Source organism: Melopsittacus undulatus, chromosome 9 (genome assembly GCF_012275295.1).
Source record: "Melopsittacus undulatus isolate bMelUnd1 chromosome 9, bMelUnd1.mat.Z, whole genome shotgun sequence".
Lineage (NCBI taxonomy): Eukaryota > Metazoa > Chordata > Aves > Psittaciformes > Psittaculidae > Melopsittacus > Melopsittacus undulatus.
The window spans coordinates 41,043,336-41,062,216 of NC_047535.1; the positions used below are offsets into that span (position 1 = coordinate 41,043,336).

Genomic DNA, 18,881 nt, shown 5'->3' on the forward strand with positions numbered 1-18,881 from the left:
AGGACAGCAACGTGGATGGCCCGCATTAACACTAGAGCTGCACGAGGAGAGCAGAGCCTCCTACCTGAGACTTCACTACAAGAAGTGAGGAATCCACAGTAAAGGCTGGAATCAGTTAGACCTGACAAGTGCAGGTAAAGGGGCTGCCCAGGCATCAATTAAACATCAAGGGGGCTCAGCATCTGCTTTGGAGAAGTCCTACACCCGGCTGACCCTCACAGGCAACAGTGCCCTGACTTCAAGGGCATGGCCATGCCTGCTGAACCCGTGAGCCCATGCTGGGAGCTGCAGAGTGAATCCCATAGGGATACCCAGGTCCTACCAGGCCATCATCCATCTGGATGGACTCCTCAGCCATGGGATGCTGTCTCTAACCACTGGGCATCATCGAGGAGTGATGGTCACACAGAGAATCACTGCCAAAGGGGGAAGAGAGAAAGAAGGGAAGTGCAGGAATACCAAGAGTGCTGCGGGATGCAGCTGAAAGCTCCCCTTGGAGACTGACCAGCACTTCACAGGGAGAGGAGGAGAGGAAAAAAGCCCCAAACCAGAAAAAGGGCACTCATCAAGTACTTGTCATACATGAAGAAAGATACTACGCACATTCCCCTGTCAGGCCCACCACAGGAGCTTATTTTGGGAAGGGAGGAACATTATAGCTAAGGTTTGATGCCATCATGCCAAAGCTGGTATTTGACAGAACTCCCACCACCTCAGCCGGGCACACTGCAGCTGAAACTCCTGCTCTCACTGCTGAGAATATCCCTAAAACCCATTTATAAACTGCAGCAGCTGCCCAGATCCTGTCCCAGTTCTACAAAGCTAAATTGTAATCATGACCTCATCCTTTCCACAACAGGTAGCTCAGGAATGCGATTCACTGATTCCCAGAGGAAGCCAGAACAGGAGGGACCCAAGGTATTAAGATGCATGAGAAGACCAGAGAACACTGAAGAAAACCACAGCATCCCAGCCTGGTTTGGGTTGAAGGGACCTTAAAGCTCATCCAGCTCCAACCCCAGCCATGGGCAGGGACCCCTTCCACTGGAGCAGCTGCTCCAAGCCCCTGTGTCCAACCTGGCCTTGAACACTGCCAGGGATGGGGCAGCCACAGCTTCTCTGGGCACCCTGTGCCAGCGCCTCAGCACCCTCACAGGGAAGAGCTTCTGCCTAAGAGCTCATCTCAGTCTCCCCTCAGGCAGGTTAAAGCCATTCCCCTTGACCTGTCCCTACAGGCCCTTGTCCCAAGCCCCTCTCCAGGTTTCCTGCAGCCCCTTTAGGCACTGGAGCTGCTCTCAGGTCTCCCCTTCAGGAGCCTTCTCTTGTCCAGGCTGCCCCAGCCCAGCTCTCTCAGCCTGGCTCCAGAGCAGAGCTGCTCCAGCCCTCGCAGCATCTCCATGGCCTCGCTCCAGCAGCTCCACATCCCTCTTGCGCTGTTGGCTCTGGAGCTGGGTCAGGACTGCTGGGGTGGGGGGGGGGGCTCCCTAGAGCACAGCATCACATCCATGCACCTGCATGGGAAAAGGCACCTGCAAGGAACAGTCCCTATAAGAAACCCAAAGCCCACCAAAGCCTGCAGGTTCCCCCCACTCCCATGGTTCTCCCTCCCCCCCCCCATCTACAAATCCCTCTCCATGTGCAGCTTCCAGCAAATCAAGCTTTGCTAAATAACCCCGCCATGTGCGGGGCTGAGAACCAGCCAAGAAGCAATGATGAGATGTCCCTGGAATGACGACGGGAAGCGCAGCCAGCGCTCAGGTTACCCGGCAGCCTGTTGTCCTCGCCCCTCGGTGCATATGCGATGCTGCAAGCACTGTTCTGCAAACCTCCCCTATTCAAAGGCTCATTTGGTTGACAAGGAGCCTGTGGATTCGTGGACAGATTGTCACACAAACTGTCAGGTTTTTAGAGAGACTATCAGACCTCTCTTTGCCTACGTTATGGAGCACATCAAAGACACAGAAGATGAACCAGACGCAGACTGCACAGATCTGACAGAATGGTGGGTGTACATATTCAGAATACTGTACTGCTGGGGGGGGGGGAAGGCTTAATGTGAATAATCAGGGGCTGAAAGTTCCAGAAATGTGACAGTTTTTGGCAGCAATTCTCATCTTTGCATTTATTTATTGAAGGGAGAAAACTGCCATCCTAGAGGCAAACTTGGGAGAGAGCAAGAAAAATTAGCTCAGCAGCAATTCTTTTTGCCACCATACTTTCTCTTTATTCTTGCTCCCAGAGCATCTTCTGCAGCTATTTGTGTTTCCAGGCAGGGTTCTCTCACTTGCAGCTCCTCATCCCATTGTATACCCTAAGAAGACAGGCTGGTTTAATGATCACAGCCCAAAAAGACCACAAGGACCTCACTGGTCTCCATATGCTGTTAATGACAGAGACAAATCCACACTTTGGGAAGCGACCGCTGGCTCCTGGAGCTGCTCAGGAGCTCATTATTCAAACCTTCAAGCTCCAGTTATGGGTAGTCAGCACATCTGAAGAAACACACCATAGTCAGGACCCCAAAAGGCAGTAACAAAAGCTATTGTAGGAAATGTGAACCTTAAGCACTGGGGTCTCACTTAGAATGGGGACAACATTCATTTACCTTGCACAGAGCTGAAACCTCAGTTAATGAATAGCTGGGAAAAGTTCCCAGCTCCACAGCTCAAAAGTAGTTTTACAAGGATAACTCCATGCCATTCCCCTTTATTAGTAATACATGGATAAATATTATAAAGCAATGGTGTATTTATTTTACAGCTAGCAAAAAAAAGGGATTTAGGCTCTTTCTGCCCAGTGTTGACTGTTACATATAAAGGAAAGTAAAACATAAAATGAAACACTGATAACAAAAAGGAAGAGAATGGATTAATAGAGATTCCTCTGGCCTGTCTCTACAATAGCACTGCCACAATCTCCAGCGCTCCCTGCAAGGCATCACTTATTCCACAGAAAAGAACACTAGTATCTCTTCATATTTATTCTGCTATTCAGAATGGATTGAAATGCTCCACACGGTGAACAGAAAACAAACACGGTGTTTATCCGGAGATAAAAAAAGCCAAAGAGGACAAAGGAGAAAGGATGGGAAAAGGGATAAGAAAGAAATCATAAAATATTGGTGAGCAATTTCCTCTCCATCATTTGACAGTCTCATTCGCCCTGCTTTTAGTGAGCTTCTCTCGCCCCTGCTTTTTAACAGAGCCATGTGTCCTCTGAAGGGACAAAGCACTGAAGAAACAGCTCCATGCTGCAAGGAGCTTGTGAAGCCTCCAAGGATGAGCTCAGAAGACCCGTGGGCTGCTGGTCAGGTGAAGAGGGGCATTGCATAGAGGGGTATGGGGCTGTGAATACAACACGAGAAGCAAACACCCCGAGAGCAGAGCAGCTCCACACTCCAGCAGAGGCACAGCTCCAGACACAGCCCTGGGCATGATGTCAGTGGGTTTGGATTACCACCAGCTTCATGTGGTACCCTCATTACAGGGCCCAAGGCGTTTCCCATGTAAATACAGAGCAGTCCCCTTTGAGAGTCTGATCTCTGGTCTACTGAATTCAGCACCAATTTGAGGTGTTTCATGGAACCTGCCCAATTGACAGAGGAATTATTAGCCATGTAGTCTGTTAATGTGACAACAGCAGCTTCTGCAAGGGCAGAGCCATAATCCTAAGGACCTTTTCAAAACAAAAGTAAAGCCAAAGCCTGAGCTCAAGTCATGATGGAAATCCCAGAGTCCCCACAGTCAGGCTCTTCTGCATGTGGATTCCACCCACACGGGGAAGTGTTGTCTCCCTGAAACCATTTCCAAGACTAAGTCTAAATGGGGACTTTCCCAAGAGAAGCACAAGCTTCCATCAGCCAAATCCCCGCAGACAATGCTGACTCCAGCCGAAGGTCTGGAATACATTTAATCAATTCACTGCGCTCACTCGCAACAGCTTCATAAAATAGCCAATACTGCAATAACAGGGCCAAAATCTAACTGCACACTGCTTGGTGAATGACACCGAACTAACAGCACTGGGATTTAGTGCAGGATCATGCAGTTGGTGCTAAGGTACAGCTAGAGCAGGGGGAATAGGTGAGATACAGACTACACGCATGCACATGCATGTATGTACGTACATTCATGCGAGAGCATCTTTCCATTCAAAAAGCAGCACTGGTTTTACTGGTAACAGCACTATGTGTCTATACACGTGTTTATAAATACCATTCTGCTTATAAACAAGCATATGTGCAGTGCAAAAAGGAGGGAAAAAAGGAAGTTGAAGCTATTAGCAATAGGAAACTGAATGGAGGGAAAACTGGGTTGAATAAAAGATGGCAAGGGAGGGGAGCAGGAATAGGAGCTGATGGGGAAAGCTCTCAGAAGTAAGACAAAAGCACCCTTTGTTTTGCTCTTTTTGGACTAGACTTGACAAATAACTCCGGTACTGAGTTCTAACAAAGAGAGAGGATCACATTCTAGGTCTTTTTGTTCTGCCTTTAACAAGTCTTCATAGTGATACACTGATGAGACCAGATACCAGATTGTTATCTAAATTCAGCTGCTAAATTCAGTGTTAAAGACACTAAGTTCAAACCACACATTGCCACATTTATTTCACAAGTCGAGCCTGAGGATGGATTTCTCTGAGATGAAGCAGCCCATCAGCATCCTTCTCTCCCCTCTAAAGGTACTCTGAATGCCAGGGAAACAGAACCACCGTGAGGTTCTGTCAGCTCACCCGTCAGCACAGACTGCAGGCACATCCCTGCCCTGATCCTGAAAGGAAGCAAACGCTTGGTTGCTGTTTGCATAGAGGCTGCCTGTGATTTGATGTAATGTCCTGTCCATCAGTCAGCACAGGCAGAACGCACACACTGCAGAGGGCAAGGAGGCCGCTCTGACAGCTAACGCGGTTTATTTACCCTATTAGAGATGTTCCTTGAGTTCATCAAATTGCCAATCCATTTATCTGATCTCTAAAACCTGCTGCACTGAGCTGTATTAACTCCTAAACTTCAGCAGCTTTTAGCAAAACAGCCACGGAATGGGTGCCATGAGCACAGGGTCCTGAAGTCCAGCCAGGGAAGGATGGGGAAGCAGTGGGAATCAGCAGCCTCCTCTGGATGTTCAGCCCTAACAGATACCAGCAGAAAAAGGAGATTGTGTATGCCACACTCCTCCTCCTCCACCCGCATGACATTTAATGCCTGTGAATAACTGAAAAGAGGAAGATGATGGCAGATCAGAACTGGCTCAGATGTGAACTTGGGGCTCATTCTGGTTTCATTTTGCTCCCGTTCACAGGACAGAACCTCCAGTTCTCTAAATATCAAAGGCTCTGCCTTGAGAGACTGCCAGAGCCACTGCTGCCTGGAAGACAACATCCACACAGCCCAAGCGATGGGGAAGTGATGTGGGTGATTAGGATGGATCTTACCAGCCCGATTCAGAAAACCACATGGGGATTATTCTCCTTGTGCTCAGAAGATGAAATCAACAGTTGGATGAACGGGGTGCTTAGTTACACTGCTCTACTGGCTTGAATGGGTCGGAGCTGTTGTAGGTTCAAAGCGAGCTCCCCATGACCCAGCACAGTGTGTGCTGGGCTGCATCCGCACCAGCGGGAGCACAGCTCAGGGAGGGGATTCTCCCCCTCTGCTTCGCTCTTGGGGGACGCCCCTGCAGCCCTGATCCATCTCTGGGGGAGATGTGAGGGTGCTGAGGCGCTGGCACAGGGTGCCCAGAGAAGCTGTGGCTGCCCCATCCCTGGCAGTGCTCAAGGCCAGGCTGGACACAGGGGCTTGGAGCAAGCTGCTCCAGTGGAAGGAGCAGCCCTAACACACAGCAATGGCTCCCATGCAGCCCAGAGATGTCAGAGCCAGTTTATGGACACCTGCCAGGAGCTACCATTTCTCTAGGAAAGAACACTGGATGTTGAACATCCTCTTGGCTGAAGGTAACACCTCCCCATGGCTTGGCTTTTCAAAGGCAGGCCAATACTCCCTAGGTCTCAGGGACAGACACACAGCCTGGGAGCCCAAGTAAGGGAACTGATCCTCACCCTTCAACTTCCCTGCCACCTAACAGAAGCCTGTCCAGCCCCACAGAATCTGCTTTGAACTGCTCACAAAGACCCAGCATGAAGATGCTCTAAAACCCTTGTTTTCCCAGGCTATGGTCACTTCCTCAATGGAGGTTTTTAGCGAGGCCAAAAAGCACAGACATGCCAGTGGGCTCCCATGGAGGCTGACCTTGGTGCACCAGAAGTGGGAGACTGCTCCAAGACGAAGGATCAAGGCCGGTGAGAACAACAAACAAATAACTTCTCCTCCCATTCTTTACACATCCTAAAGGCTTTCCAAACATGAATTAAATGGGAAGCGCAAGGGCAAAAGGAGATGAATTTAAACAAACCAAACAAGGGGAACGCCACAGACACAAGATTTGTGAAGCTCAGCACAGAAAAAGGTGCAGTCTGGCTTATTAATAATAAAAAAGGGGTATGTGTTGAATGCATTCCTCTCCTACTTGCATGAATACTCACAGCTTATGAATACCTCGGGTGCTACTCACTGCTCTGAGAAGCTACAAGCAGAGACACGTTGCATATTGATGCTCCCACTGCTCGGAGTCGTCCCCGGCCATCCCATAAAAGATAACGTGGGAGCTGGAGCTTAGGAGAATCCAAAGAAAGAAGAGGGCCAGCAGCTACAGCAAGAGCTTCACTTCATCTGCTGAGACCACCTTCAGCTTCCTCTGCCCCTTTACAGCACTCCAAAGAGCTGCCCATACTTTGCTGCCCTGAGCCTGTGCCAGGTTAAACCCAACTGAGGGCAAGCAAAAGGAGGACAACACGTATTTACCTGGGAGAAAGCGTACAAGTAATGCACGCAGTGAGACCTGCTGGCATCTGAAGGGTTCCAGAGAGGCTGCATTTCTTGCTCATCCTTTTAGAGGATGATGCACTCAAGGAATCCCTAGTAAAAATCCCAGTGCTGAGCAGTGCACATGTCAACTGTTTATACCAAGCTCCTTCTTTCCCTCAGTGTTTCTCAGTAACACAAATACATGAAAGAACTTCAAACTTCAGCTGCTCAAATTGAGTTTTCCTAAGGTTATTAGGTCCAACCTCTCATTTTTTTTCTATCCAAACACTTCTGTACAAAAGCACCTTCAGAGAGTCGAGACAAGACCCATTTCCTGTGAAACAATCCCAAATTACATGGATGAAGTGTAAAATTACTCCAACAAGTCAGAGGTAGAAATTTAACCACTTCTGCTTACTGGATAATACCTGGATAGTCACAGTGTACAAGCAGGTGTGGAATGGAATGTCTGTATCACCAGCTCCAAGATCCTGCCATCACACACAGTCATATAAGGAACAGTCAGTTCAAAGGATCTATTCCCTGTAATTTTCCTAATTACACAGGAAAAACAAGGGAGGAAAACAGAACACGGAAGCAATCAATCCCAGAGACACACAACTACAGTGATCAAAGTGATGAAGACCAAGGGCATCACCAGTGTGCTGATCCTCCACCAGGAATTTATCCCATACACCTGCCCTGATCCGATGCTCATCCCTGGACTTCCCCTTTTGGTCCCAGTCAGGACCCCAACACTGAACTAGATGAATCTTCAGTGTGACACAGCACTGCTGCAATCACCTTCCAGTCCTCTGGCAGATCACAGACTGGTTCGGGTTGGCAAAGACCTTAAAGCTCATCCAGTTCCAACCCCCTACCATGAGGGGGGAGATGCAGAGCAAACCCCACAAGCTGAAACACTGATGTTCTTCTTCATACCTGCCCTTTCCTGGGGAGATCTTAATGAGGCAGCAGAGAAACGGAGTTTCCAAGCTCCATTTGAATTAAGGTACCCCCATAGTTCATCTCATGCAAAGCTAAAGGCAAAGCCTTTTTAGCATTTTTATAGCTTTACTGTTTCATACCACTTTGCCCTCTCATTATAAGCTATTCCATCACATAGATGGAATAACCAAGATAGATGGACTAAGCAATTGTTTCAAACTCCCAGAAGAGAAGTTGCTATTAGAAAATGAGCAGGTTTTTGCTTCCAATTCCATGCTCTGTCCAGTAGATTATAGCACTCTGAAAGAGATTACCCAATACAAGGATAATGTATTCACACAATGTGCTGCATTCAAGGGAAGTACCGAGTTCAATTCCGGCCAATCCATCTCAAAGACAGAGCCACAGGGGGAAAGGGCCTGAAGACAAACAAGTGGAATGAGAAATCTGGAACAAACTCATTCACACAAGCAGAGGCTGAAAGGTAAGGACTTCTCTGCTTAATGGAAGGCAGAAGAGGGGACAGAAGTGTACAGATAATGAATAAGGAAAAGGATTCCTTTTATCTCTTCCACATAAAGGATATTAAATGGGGGGTAAAAGAGTATTTGAAACTGGTGACAGAGAACGCACAGAGTGGATGAGTTAACCTGTGACACAGGCTGCCACGTGATGTTGGAAGGGAAGAGCTAACCAAGGCTTCAGGAAAGCTGCCTGAGACATGGAGAGGAGCGATGGCAGGAATCCAAGTTCCATTACAGTGAATACGAATACCGCATGAAAACAACCCCTTCTGCAGCAGGACGTGTCAGCCCCCGAGTGACAACGTGCACCAGGCTCTTCTCCCAAAGCTTTCGGGGGGGTTTGCTTTGCTGAGAGTTTTGTTCTGCATCTTCCTTCCATGTCTGAACAGGGACCAGTGGCAGAAGCAACAGGGCAGGCTCCGTGTTGGATTCAGGGCAGCAGCCACTGTGATGTAAGGAGCGAATAACACAGCTGCTCTCAGCATCCTATTGGGAAAGTACTTAGTTCTCAACATCAACAGGTCAAACCCAAAGCTCCGAGTCTCCTAGTGCTGAATTCTGTTCTCATACACGAATGGGGACAAAGCCAACATGAGCATATAGACACAGCAGGGGAGGGGAGGAGGGAATTCCTGACAGCCTGATCCTTAGGAAGAGATACTTCAGCTTTCCAGATCCACATCCATTCACCCCCAGCCCAACACCTCTCAATTATCGGTGACCATGCTTCAAGTGACCATCCCCTCTAAGAGCAGGGAAAGCAAGCTCCTGCTCCAGAGCTCCACACCGCAGCCCCTTACCCACAGCTTCTAATACACACACATACACAAAAACCTCCCTGAGTTGGAAGGTTTTAGCAGAGTGGAAGGGAAAAGAAATAAATAAGTGTCAAGGTCTGCGTGTATTCACCAAATAAAGGCAGGATTATAGAAAGGCAACAGCTAATAAAGAAGATTGTTCTGCGCTCTGGTTTGCTTCTTCCCAACCATTACAGGAATAAAATTATCCACAGAGAAGATCAAAACCCTTTTTCAAAACTAATACAATTAAGCTTTATTACACTGTTCCAAGCACATTCCTCTCCCTCCTAGCCCCCACCTCCTCCCACTCCCATCCCCACGAACGGATGGAGGCATTCTTCTATTTTATTACCAGCGAAACGCTTGTGTTTAAGGGTCAGAAACTGCCTTAGTGTTTCAGGAGAGGAAAGAAAACCCATCCTTTTTACCTGCTTGTACACAAAAGACCTAGGAGATAGTTTCTATACAACTCTGCAGTTTGAATAGGACCGTGGGCAAAGCGCCCTGCTCCCAGAGAAGATGCTGCACTACAAATATCCATCACCTTGTTGCCAAAGTTGCCCTGCAGCAAGGGACAGAGACCTGAAAAGGGGAACAACCCCCAGCAAAAGCCTTCAAGAAGGGGACAATGCAGCCTGGACGCTGACTTCTTCCCACTTCACTGGCCACAAAGGACTGAGACACACAGATTGGATTTTCCCTGCCGCTTCCGCTTTGCGAAGCCAGATCCAGAGAGAATATAATGGGAGCACACAGCATGGGAGCAAGGAATTGCAAAAATTCCCTTTGCGTATGAACATATGGACAACTGTGATAATTAGGAGGAGAGCTGCTAGACTGCTTGCAATTCCCCTCAACAATCCCCATTATCTACAAATAGCACTTACAAATCTGAGTGCAACACCGAGCGGGAGCTTTAATAAAGTAGGCTTTCTAATGAACTCTATGGATTTAAAGTGTTGCACGAGTGCATCACGTGAAACTGCTCATGGGCATGTTTTACCATCAATGGCTTCAAAAGCTGCATGGACAATCATGCAGGAGCAGAGAGTGAAAAGGGGAAGAGACGGACCAATAGTTTCCTGCCACTTCTATAATCTGCTATTTTCTCATCTTCCCTATTCACCATCACATTGGTAGTAAAGGGGATTGATTTCACTCTCTCCATCCCACCTTCCCCACTGTCTGCATTCCTCTTCGGCCACCTACCACAACTCCAAGGCGGATGCTTGCAGCCCCCTGTCAGGAGGTTTAATTGCTTCAACTCGGAGAAGGTAATTCTCCACATTTATTAAAAACTAAAGACTACTTATCCCATTACTCCACGTTGCCAGGAAGGGAAAACACATTAACCGGTGAGGAGCAGCGTGCCTGCTCCTGGTTTTATGGCATCAATTTTTAAAACCTCATCATGGTAAACAATTAAAGAGAGAAGCAAATCCCACGTTTCGGGGAGATAGGCAAATCCCTAAATGGATTTTCAAAGGTCATTGCAGGCTTAAAAGATGCTTGACGAGGTCTCTTTAAATGGGGTTCATTTGAAAGGCTTATCCAGCAAGAAGCAGGCAGAGCACTGCAGCAGCGCTCTGTGAACTGGTGGGCTCCCCAGGGGGAAATTAATAATACAACTTTAATTCATCTTTATAGCAAAATTGGGGGGGTCAGCAGTGTTGGAAATGATTTCCAACAAAAGGCATAAAAACCAGAAGACTCGAGGTTATTTTTCCTTCAAATTAACATTCACCTCAACCCCACGGTGGAAAGGAAAATAAAGTTAGAATTCGGAGAACTCTTCCCTTTTAAATCCCAGTTAAAGCTCATCTCTCAAATGCAGGTGGCTCAGATTTGCTTTCAGCACTGCACCAAGGAGTAAGAGGCAGACACACACTGGCAGTGACAGCTCCAGGTTTCAGCATAAAGCTCCTTGTTTCCCTGCCCTTTGGACACACACAAACCCGTGGCTGATGCTGTTGGAACACCGAGGGCACAAATCAAGGGCAAGTTGACCGTACCTTCCTCTCAATGCGGGCCAGCTGCTCCTTGTAGAAGGCCTCTTGTTGCATCATCTCGGCCTCCCTGCCTTGCAGCTCCACCTCCTGGGAAGAACAACAGAAGAGCATTGGAAGAACCACCAAAGAGCATCGCTAGAAGAAACAGCAAGTGTGAGTGCAGGGAAAGCACACGGGGCACAGACTGGGACTGAACACTATCACTGCTCAGAACTGGTGTATGGAATCCCTCCTGGTGGAACTGAAAACCTTCAGCCCTGCAGTTCAGTTTGGATTACCCCCCCAAGCTTGAGACATCCTTGCTGGTATCAAACTCATAACCTTGACTTCTGCATATTAAAGGAAAACTCACAATCACAAGAAGATGACACCTTCCTATTGCCTTTCCCAGAACTCCACCTTATGCAAGTCTTTGTTTTTCATGAATGACGATGTTCATTAATCCAATGCTCTTTACCTTACCCTAAAAATCACCCTCAAACCCTCCACTTGATAAACACTCGCCCCTTGGACCGTCAGGAAACTTCTACACATTCAGCACATCCCTACAATCACGAGGAAGATCCAAAACCCAAGGCTGTGCTGTAACACCTTTATCACAACAGACATTCTCAGTGACCTTGACTTTGCTTCCAGACATGGACAGCATTACCCTGATAACCAAGGGCTCTCTCCACATGCTCTCTGCACACTCCACCAGCACCCCGAGCCCCTCTGGCAGATCTGCAGGGGAGATGGGTGTCACAGAATTCCCAAACCAGCATATTTGGGATACAAGCTCATGCGTAAGCATAACCCAGCCATCAAGTACACAGTGTTCAATTAAAAACCAAAGTCTCTGTGGTTACAGCAACAGCTTTTGCCTTTTAGCTCTTTACAACCAGCAGCACTTCCTTCCTTCCATTCCCACCCCTGAACATAAGCAGCATTAAGAAAACATGGCATAGATGGAACTGAACCAAACTTCTGAAGTTTAAAACTAACAAGCAACAGCAGCAAGAAGAATGGCACTGGCTTTTCTTCCCCATCCCACCCCAAAATTCCTGGGGCCACATAAGCTAGTTCCAGGCAGAAAACCTTTCAAACCCAGCATTATGAGCCCATTTAACAGGAGCACAAACCCTGCTCATCTGCAGCATCCTAGCAGCATTGCTCTTCACATTAAATGATGATGGTATAGCACAGAAAATGCTGGTCCAATATCATTAAGCAGCCAGGACAGAAACATCCCCGTGGGCTCAGACCTGTCATTTTATGGCCAAAAGCCATTGTTAATGAGAAAAATTACATCTGAAAGCAAGTTGCTGTGCTTTGCCTTCCTTCTGCTCCCCTGCTGATGGAAATGCAGTGGTATAATAGGGCTTAGCAGAGATTTTAAGCCAGGCAGTGGAGGATGGTGGATAAATAAGCAAGGAAAGGAGTATGGGAAATAAAGGGCTTGTGGTGGTGTCTGTTTGCTTGCTTTTAAAGGAAAAAGAAATGTTTTGGTGCCTATGTTCGCCATCCCAGGCAGCAGGGTCAAGTAAGGCACAAGCACTAGACTCGTACTGGAACCCTTCTGCTCTCAAAGGCCCTTGATTATAGGCAAAATCTCTGCCTTTAGTCTAACCAGAGCTGGATCTTCCATCCTGCAAACCGGGACGGGGAGAGGGATGAGAATGAGCAGCCCCACACATATAACCTGACCAAAGAGACACCTGATGGGCACCTGAAGTGCCAAAATGATGACCCTTTTCTGCTAAGAGAACCGTAGCTGTCCTTGTGAACCAGCATCCATCTTCTGTGCAGAAAAGGACTAAGCAAGTTCAAACTGAAACAGATGGGAGGCATCAGGGTGGGCTGGAGGATGCTCAAAGGACCCTGGTTCTCCTGCATAACACCCATACACTCACATTACTATACGAGTGACTTTTGTTTCCTAAAGGAGAAAAGACCCAAGGAAAAGAAAGAAGAGGAACAGAGTAGTGACCCCTCTGCACAATTCAGAAGGTGCTTTTTGTGTGAAATACAAGGGAAAGAGTCAAAAAATGAACCCTTAAAACCACAAGAAAGTGTCTGATTCATCTAAATAAGTGAATGATGCAGCAGTGCTGGTCTGCTGGGGAAGCAGACAATTCTGGGAGCACAAAACCCACATGTGCAACAGATCTGGTGGGCAAGAGGCTTTGCTCTATTTCTGACAAGGCATGGATCCATGTACCCACACCCCAAGTCATCTCTTCAACCTCTGAGCTTGCCTGACATCACTCACCAAGAAACTCAGCATATTTGTGCCTATGACACCTCTGGAAGGGACCACAAAGCAAACACCTCACCTCTCACATAGGACATGCAAGAGATGCACTGCAGTGCACGGTGAGGAGGCAGGGCTTCCCAGTGAGCTGGGATGCCCACAGTGAAGGATCCCTCCAGAGCAGCACACCCTGCAGCAGGCACATTCTGCAGTGACTTCTTCCCTTGGGCCTTGCAAAAGGGATGGCAAAGAATCAAAGGTGGATCTCTCAACTGCAGACCACAACCCCATATACCCCTCATCTGCCCCCCTAAAGTAACTGCTCTGTATTACCTCCCATTATGTCCCAATTACCACCCCTATAAGCTGTATGATGAGCCAGAGGTTGCAGAGAAAACTTTTACCACTCAAACATATTTGCCATGCTTTGCTTGCTTTTAAGAGCTGCTGATGTTTCAGTGCATTGAAATCTACTGAGAAACATCCCATTTGTGACAGATCTGCTTGAAAGGAACTTTCTGCCTCCCTCTATTCCCAGCTGTTATTACTAGAAACTTTAGTGCGCTCTCTGATGGTGTTTGAAGTGTGAATGGTACAGTCAGAGCATGTGTCACTTGAAACATTCACTGTTCCAAACTGGGTTAGGTAACAAGGGACGTGCAAGAAGCGTGTGTACACGAATACAGGGTATTTATTAAGAGTTCCTCTCGTCCTGCTGCTTATTCCCTACCTGAAGACAGAGGCTTGTGATGTCCCAGGCAGAGCTGCCAGCTATGGAGATGATGACAGTTTGAGGGGACTGAGATTGCAGGTGCCAAACAAAGCATCAGATACACTTCTCACATAAAGGCCTTTAGAACAGAAGGAGGAAGAAGGGAAGACTGGACTGGAAATCGGGTATCACAAAGCTGCATTTCGCATCCCTGCTGCAGATGCTACATCTGAGCTTGAACACGTCATGCAAGAGATGACCAAAGGCCAGAGATGACATCTAAAACTGGAATGTAGAACACAGAGAGTGTGACAGCCTATTAAATGAAGACAGAAACAAAGCAGGGAAAGGAGGAGTGCACTGTGCTGTGGAACACACAGGTTGCAGCCAAAACTTGGAAAAGTAGCATGGGACAGCATGGACATGCAGAAAAATCACAGAATCATCACAAAGTCACAGTGAGGTTTGGGTGGAAGGGACCTCAAAGCTCCTCCAGCTCCAACCCCTGCCACAGGCAGGGACCCCTTCCACTGGAGCAGCTGCTCCAAGCCCCTGTATCCAACCTGGCCTTGAGCACTGCCAGGGATGGGGCAGCCACAGCTTCTCTGGGCACCCTGTGCCAGCGCCTCAGCACCCTCACAGGGAAGAGCTTCCTAATGTCTAATCCAAATCCACCTTTTTTCAACTCAAGGCCAGCACAGGCAGTTGGCCACTGTACAAGAAGCAGGTATAAGATACAGGCAGATAATGCTCAAGAATTCCCTTGGTATCAGACTTACCAGTGTCCTCTGGTAAGAATGCAGAGGACACTGAAGGTCCACATCCAGCATGCTACCACAGCTTCCATAGACACAGGCCCTGGGACTGGCTGGGGGCTGGTTCAAACTCTTCCTCTGTTTTATCTTTACACTTTTTCCACAGCCCCAACTTGTCCTGGTTATCTCAGAGCTTCTCAGAAGGGTGACAAAGAGCTGGGGCAGAGCCATGTGCGATTCTCTGCCTTCTCCTCGCCCCTTTATCAAGTAACCCATTTAGAAGCAAACTGTGAAAGCACATTGCTGAAACTGTGCATTACATCCTGCCCCAACTGAGGAATTCCAGCCCTGGCCTGGGAGCTGACAGGCAGCCCTAAAGGAATCTTTTACCAGCCTCTCCATGGAGGTAACACAGTACTATTGGTTCATTCTGGATGAGCAAAGCCACGTCCTGAGCTGACACCAACACGCAACACATCAGAGTGTGCAACTGAGCTCTTGGCACTGGGCTCCGCTCTGCAGCCATTCACAGCCCAGCTTTTGGCTTTGCCCCCCCATAAAATAGCACCAGATCTTTATTATTTTTAATCACAGCCCTTTCCCATCACCTCGTTACACAGGAAAACCAGGCCGGAAATCTGCTTGGGATTAAAAAATATAGGGCTTCTTAGCAGGGTCAGATGACAGTAGGGAATGCGGCACCCAGAAATAAAGTGCAGCAACAGCACAGCCCACAGCTGATGGCGACCATCAGGCTGTCTCTGCCCGCAATACTGTTGGGATTCTGGGATTTGGGGAGAGGGCATGGAGAAGACAGCACCGGAGGACAAAACATCACCCCCTCCCTGCAAAGGGCAAGTGGAGCTGGAAGGGAAGGTCCGTACCTCGATGTCTACAGAACTTCCTCAAAGGCAAGTCAGAGTGCTTGGCAAAGCAGCACACAAATATTTATCTTCTTGGCAAAACACATTCACCAGGCACAGATGAAGGAGGGAGATGTCGCCTAGAGACTCAGGCAGAGGCAATCCAGGGAAAGAAGCCACAAGGATAAAGGAAAGGTCCTTAAGACTATCAACTGCCTTGTTGCTATATCCTCCTCTCCTTGCTGGGAGGAGTTACCAGCTTCCCCCCAGGGTAGCAGTCCCATCCCTGCAGCAGCCCAGCAGAGATGTTCTGGATGGGTACCTCAGTTCGCTGCACTTCACAACTGCAAATTCTCCTATCTCATGCTTTCCTGTGTCTCTTCCAGTGCTGGTAGCAGTCCAGGTGGCAGGGGAGAAAACAACTGCTATTAAAGGCTCCAAGAGTAGAGGAAGGATCTGACAGCGATTCACTACAGAACAGAACTAGCTCCAAAATTAGCTGCCTGGCATGTTCCTGACCAAGCCCAAAGGGAACAGCAGAGCTGAAAGGACAGCACTGGAACAGTGATGGCAGCTTGTGCACATCGTGCCCGAGACTGAACAGCAAAGCTTTACAGGGAACATGTACCAGACAAGTTCCTAAGAGCTCATCTCAGTCTCCCCTCTGTCAATTTAAAGCCATCCCCCTTGTCCTGTCTCTACATGTCCTTGTCAAAAGCCCTTCTCCGGGTTTCTTGTCTCTCCTTTAGGCACTGGAAGGCTGTTACAAGGAGGCCTACAAGAAATGTGCAGGAGGACCCTGCCCTTTCTCTCATCCTGTTGAAGGCAAATGACCAGGGTTTGGTTTGTTTTAGAACCCAGATGTAGACTCGTGGCCTTCAAAAGCAGCCCTGGTGTAACCATTCCTATCTCCTGCTCGTGCTGCTCTCCCAGCTGACACCACCCATCACTGGATCAAGTTTGGTTTCAGCAGCTGTAAGCTACACAAAAGGAGCCGGTGAAAATCTTTATGGAGGAAATAATATGCAATTTTCTAGCTGAACACCTTTTAAAATGTAATGACAGAAAATAAAATCCTGCATCTGTGCTGAGCAATAACAATCTGTACAGGCGCAGTAACAACATGACACTCGGAATAAGCAAGACCCAGACACAAAAAAGAGAGCTTACCCAGGCGTCCAAATCCGCAGGCTTGGAATAAAGAGAGCGCAGGAGAGAAAAGAAGGGAAAGAGAAGAGAAAGAGGCATCAGTGATTTACGGAGGCCGCCTGCTGCTGCACAATACAGCTTTTAGGATGATAAGTTTCACAAAGTTCCTTAAAAATGACAGCATCTTCAGCAGTGCAGAGCTGTCCCCTGTTGGGAACTGGGCTGTTAGAGCAAAACAATGACACATGCACCCCCAAACCAAAGCAAAGCCCCCCATGACTGCTGCAGGATCCCCTGCAGGGTGGAAGCTAAGCGAAGGCAGAGGGGGAGCAGCAGGTTGCAGTCATGCAAGGTGCTGCACAACGTTGGAGATGATGCTGAGAGCCACAACATGCATGGATGCCCACGGCAGTGTTGAGTGTACTCCAAAGGAGGTGGCCACCAAGTGCGTTGCTGCAAACCACCTGCAACAAAAAGGCATCCTCTGGCAAGGGTGTTATGGAACACATGGCCTGACCTATGTATCCAGTCATCTTCTGCCCTGGATTACTTCTGAGAGCGCTTCCCAACAGAAAGCCACCTGCCTGATCAGACTCCCAACCAGATCCCCCCTTCCTGGGCATCTTTAGCGCACAATCCAAACCTCTGCCAAACACAAGCTGCCTTCATCTCCTCTTCTACTTGTCATCAAGCCTAGTAAAGTATGAAGATGAGGAGATGAAGCAGGCTGCAGTGTCAGTGCTTGTTCACTTAGCATTACTTTGGACTTACACAGTAACCCAGCAGCAGCAAAGCAAGTACAAGAGGATGAACATTTCCAGTCCATAACCACCTCCTCCTGAAGCCAAGGCAGTTGCAAGGCAGCCAGAGCTCTGTCTGTTGCCAAGGGCTGCAGCCTTTGCTGCATCTCAGGGCTGTGCTCAGCAGCAGCACCTTGGCCAAGCAGGAACCTCAGAAACTGGCCTCTTGTTATGATTATTTATTTGAGGAGAGCTGACAGAGCAGGAGGAACTTTCCTCTTGGTCACAGCTCAGTGCCGGAGGGAGCAGTCACTGGCGTGCAACATGTTTATGGGGTCTGCCATCACTTTAATGGCAAGGAGCAACTGCTCCAGGTAGCTGAGGGATGAGGTGGCATCAGCCATGCGTGTCATCCATCCTCATCCCTCACAACAGCTGAGAGGGCTGCAATTGAACATCTACAGTTGAAGCAGGGGAAGCCAAGTCCCCCTTTTCTGCAGGCAGGGTTGATTCCACAGCACCAAGTCCCTGGTAAGAGCCACACACAACAGGTTTGCACCAGGAACCACAGCCCCGGTTGGACAAAAGCCTGCTGTGAATAGCATTTCTCTCCCTGCTGGTTTTTACAGGCAGGACAGATGTGCTTAGCTTTGGTGTTCCATTTCCGCAGCTGCAGGGCTGTCCACCCTCAGCAGATGGGCAGGAGGAACAGGGGCTCTTTATGGCACACAGCACTATTTCAGCAGGTATGTCATGCGCACCGGGAGCTCTTTCCTGGACACACATCTGTCATCCCTGGGGTATCCAACCCATTACCCGTCACATTCCTGCAGGATAAATGCTTGCAGGGCAAAATGAACTCAAGGCACTAACTCAGCGGCACTGGGCAGTCGCTGAGAGCAGGGAAAAGGAACATCCCTACCACCAAGAGGTGGTTCCTGCTATACCCCTGTAAGATGCAATGCACAACAGCAGGATCAGTTTTAACAAGGACTCTACTGTTCTAACCACAGGGCATCTCCTGCAGGCACTGCCAAGGGATTTAATTCTGCCACCTTTCAGGAATGGGGGTAGTGGAAATTACTATTCCAAAACCAGTTACACTGCACTGAATGGAAGCAGGAACATTAAAATGAGTGTAGATGCAGCTGGAAAATGGATGTACTGGGGAAAAAATTACTACATTGGGAGTGAAGCACAGCCTAAATAAAACAGAGTAAGAAATACTGCTTCAAGTCAAGTGTTGCTGCCTCTCAGCATGAGCCAGGACCTCTTTGCAGACCTGGATT

The 18,881-nt window shown here is 48.4% G+C and overlaps 1 protein-coding gene across 2 annotated transcripts in view; it reads right to left on the reverse strand.

Moving 5' to 3' along the window:
- Positions 1-18,881, reverse strand: part of CHCHD6 (coiled-coil-helix-coiled-coil-helix domain containing 6) — a 105,263-nt gene that overhangs the window by 57,840 nt on the left and 28,542 nt on the right. Inside the window, exon 5 of one of the 2 annotated variants that reach the window (XM_034066216.1) lies at positions 11,144-11,227. The exons of the other annotated variant lie outside the window; for it this stretch is intronic. Within the exon in view, the coding sequence (XP_033922107.1) occupies positions 11,144-11,227 (84 nt within the window). The remainder of the gene's footprint in view (positions 1-11,143; positions 11,228-18,881) is intronic. 2 annotated transcript variants of the gene reach the window in all.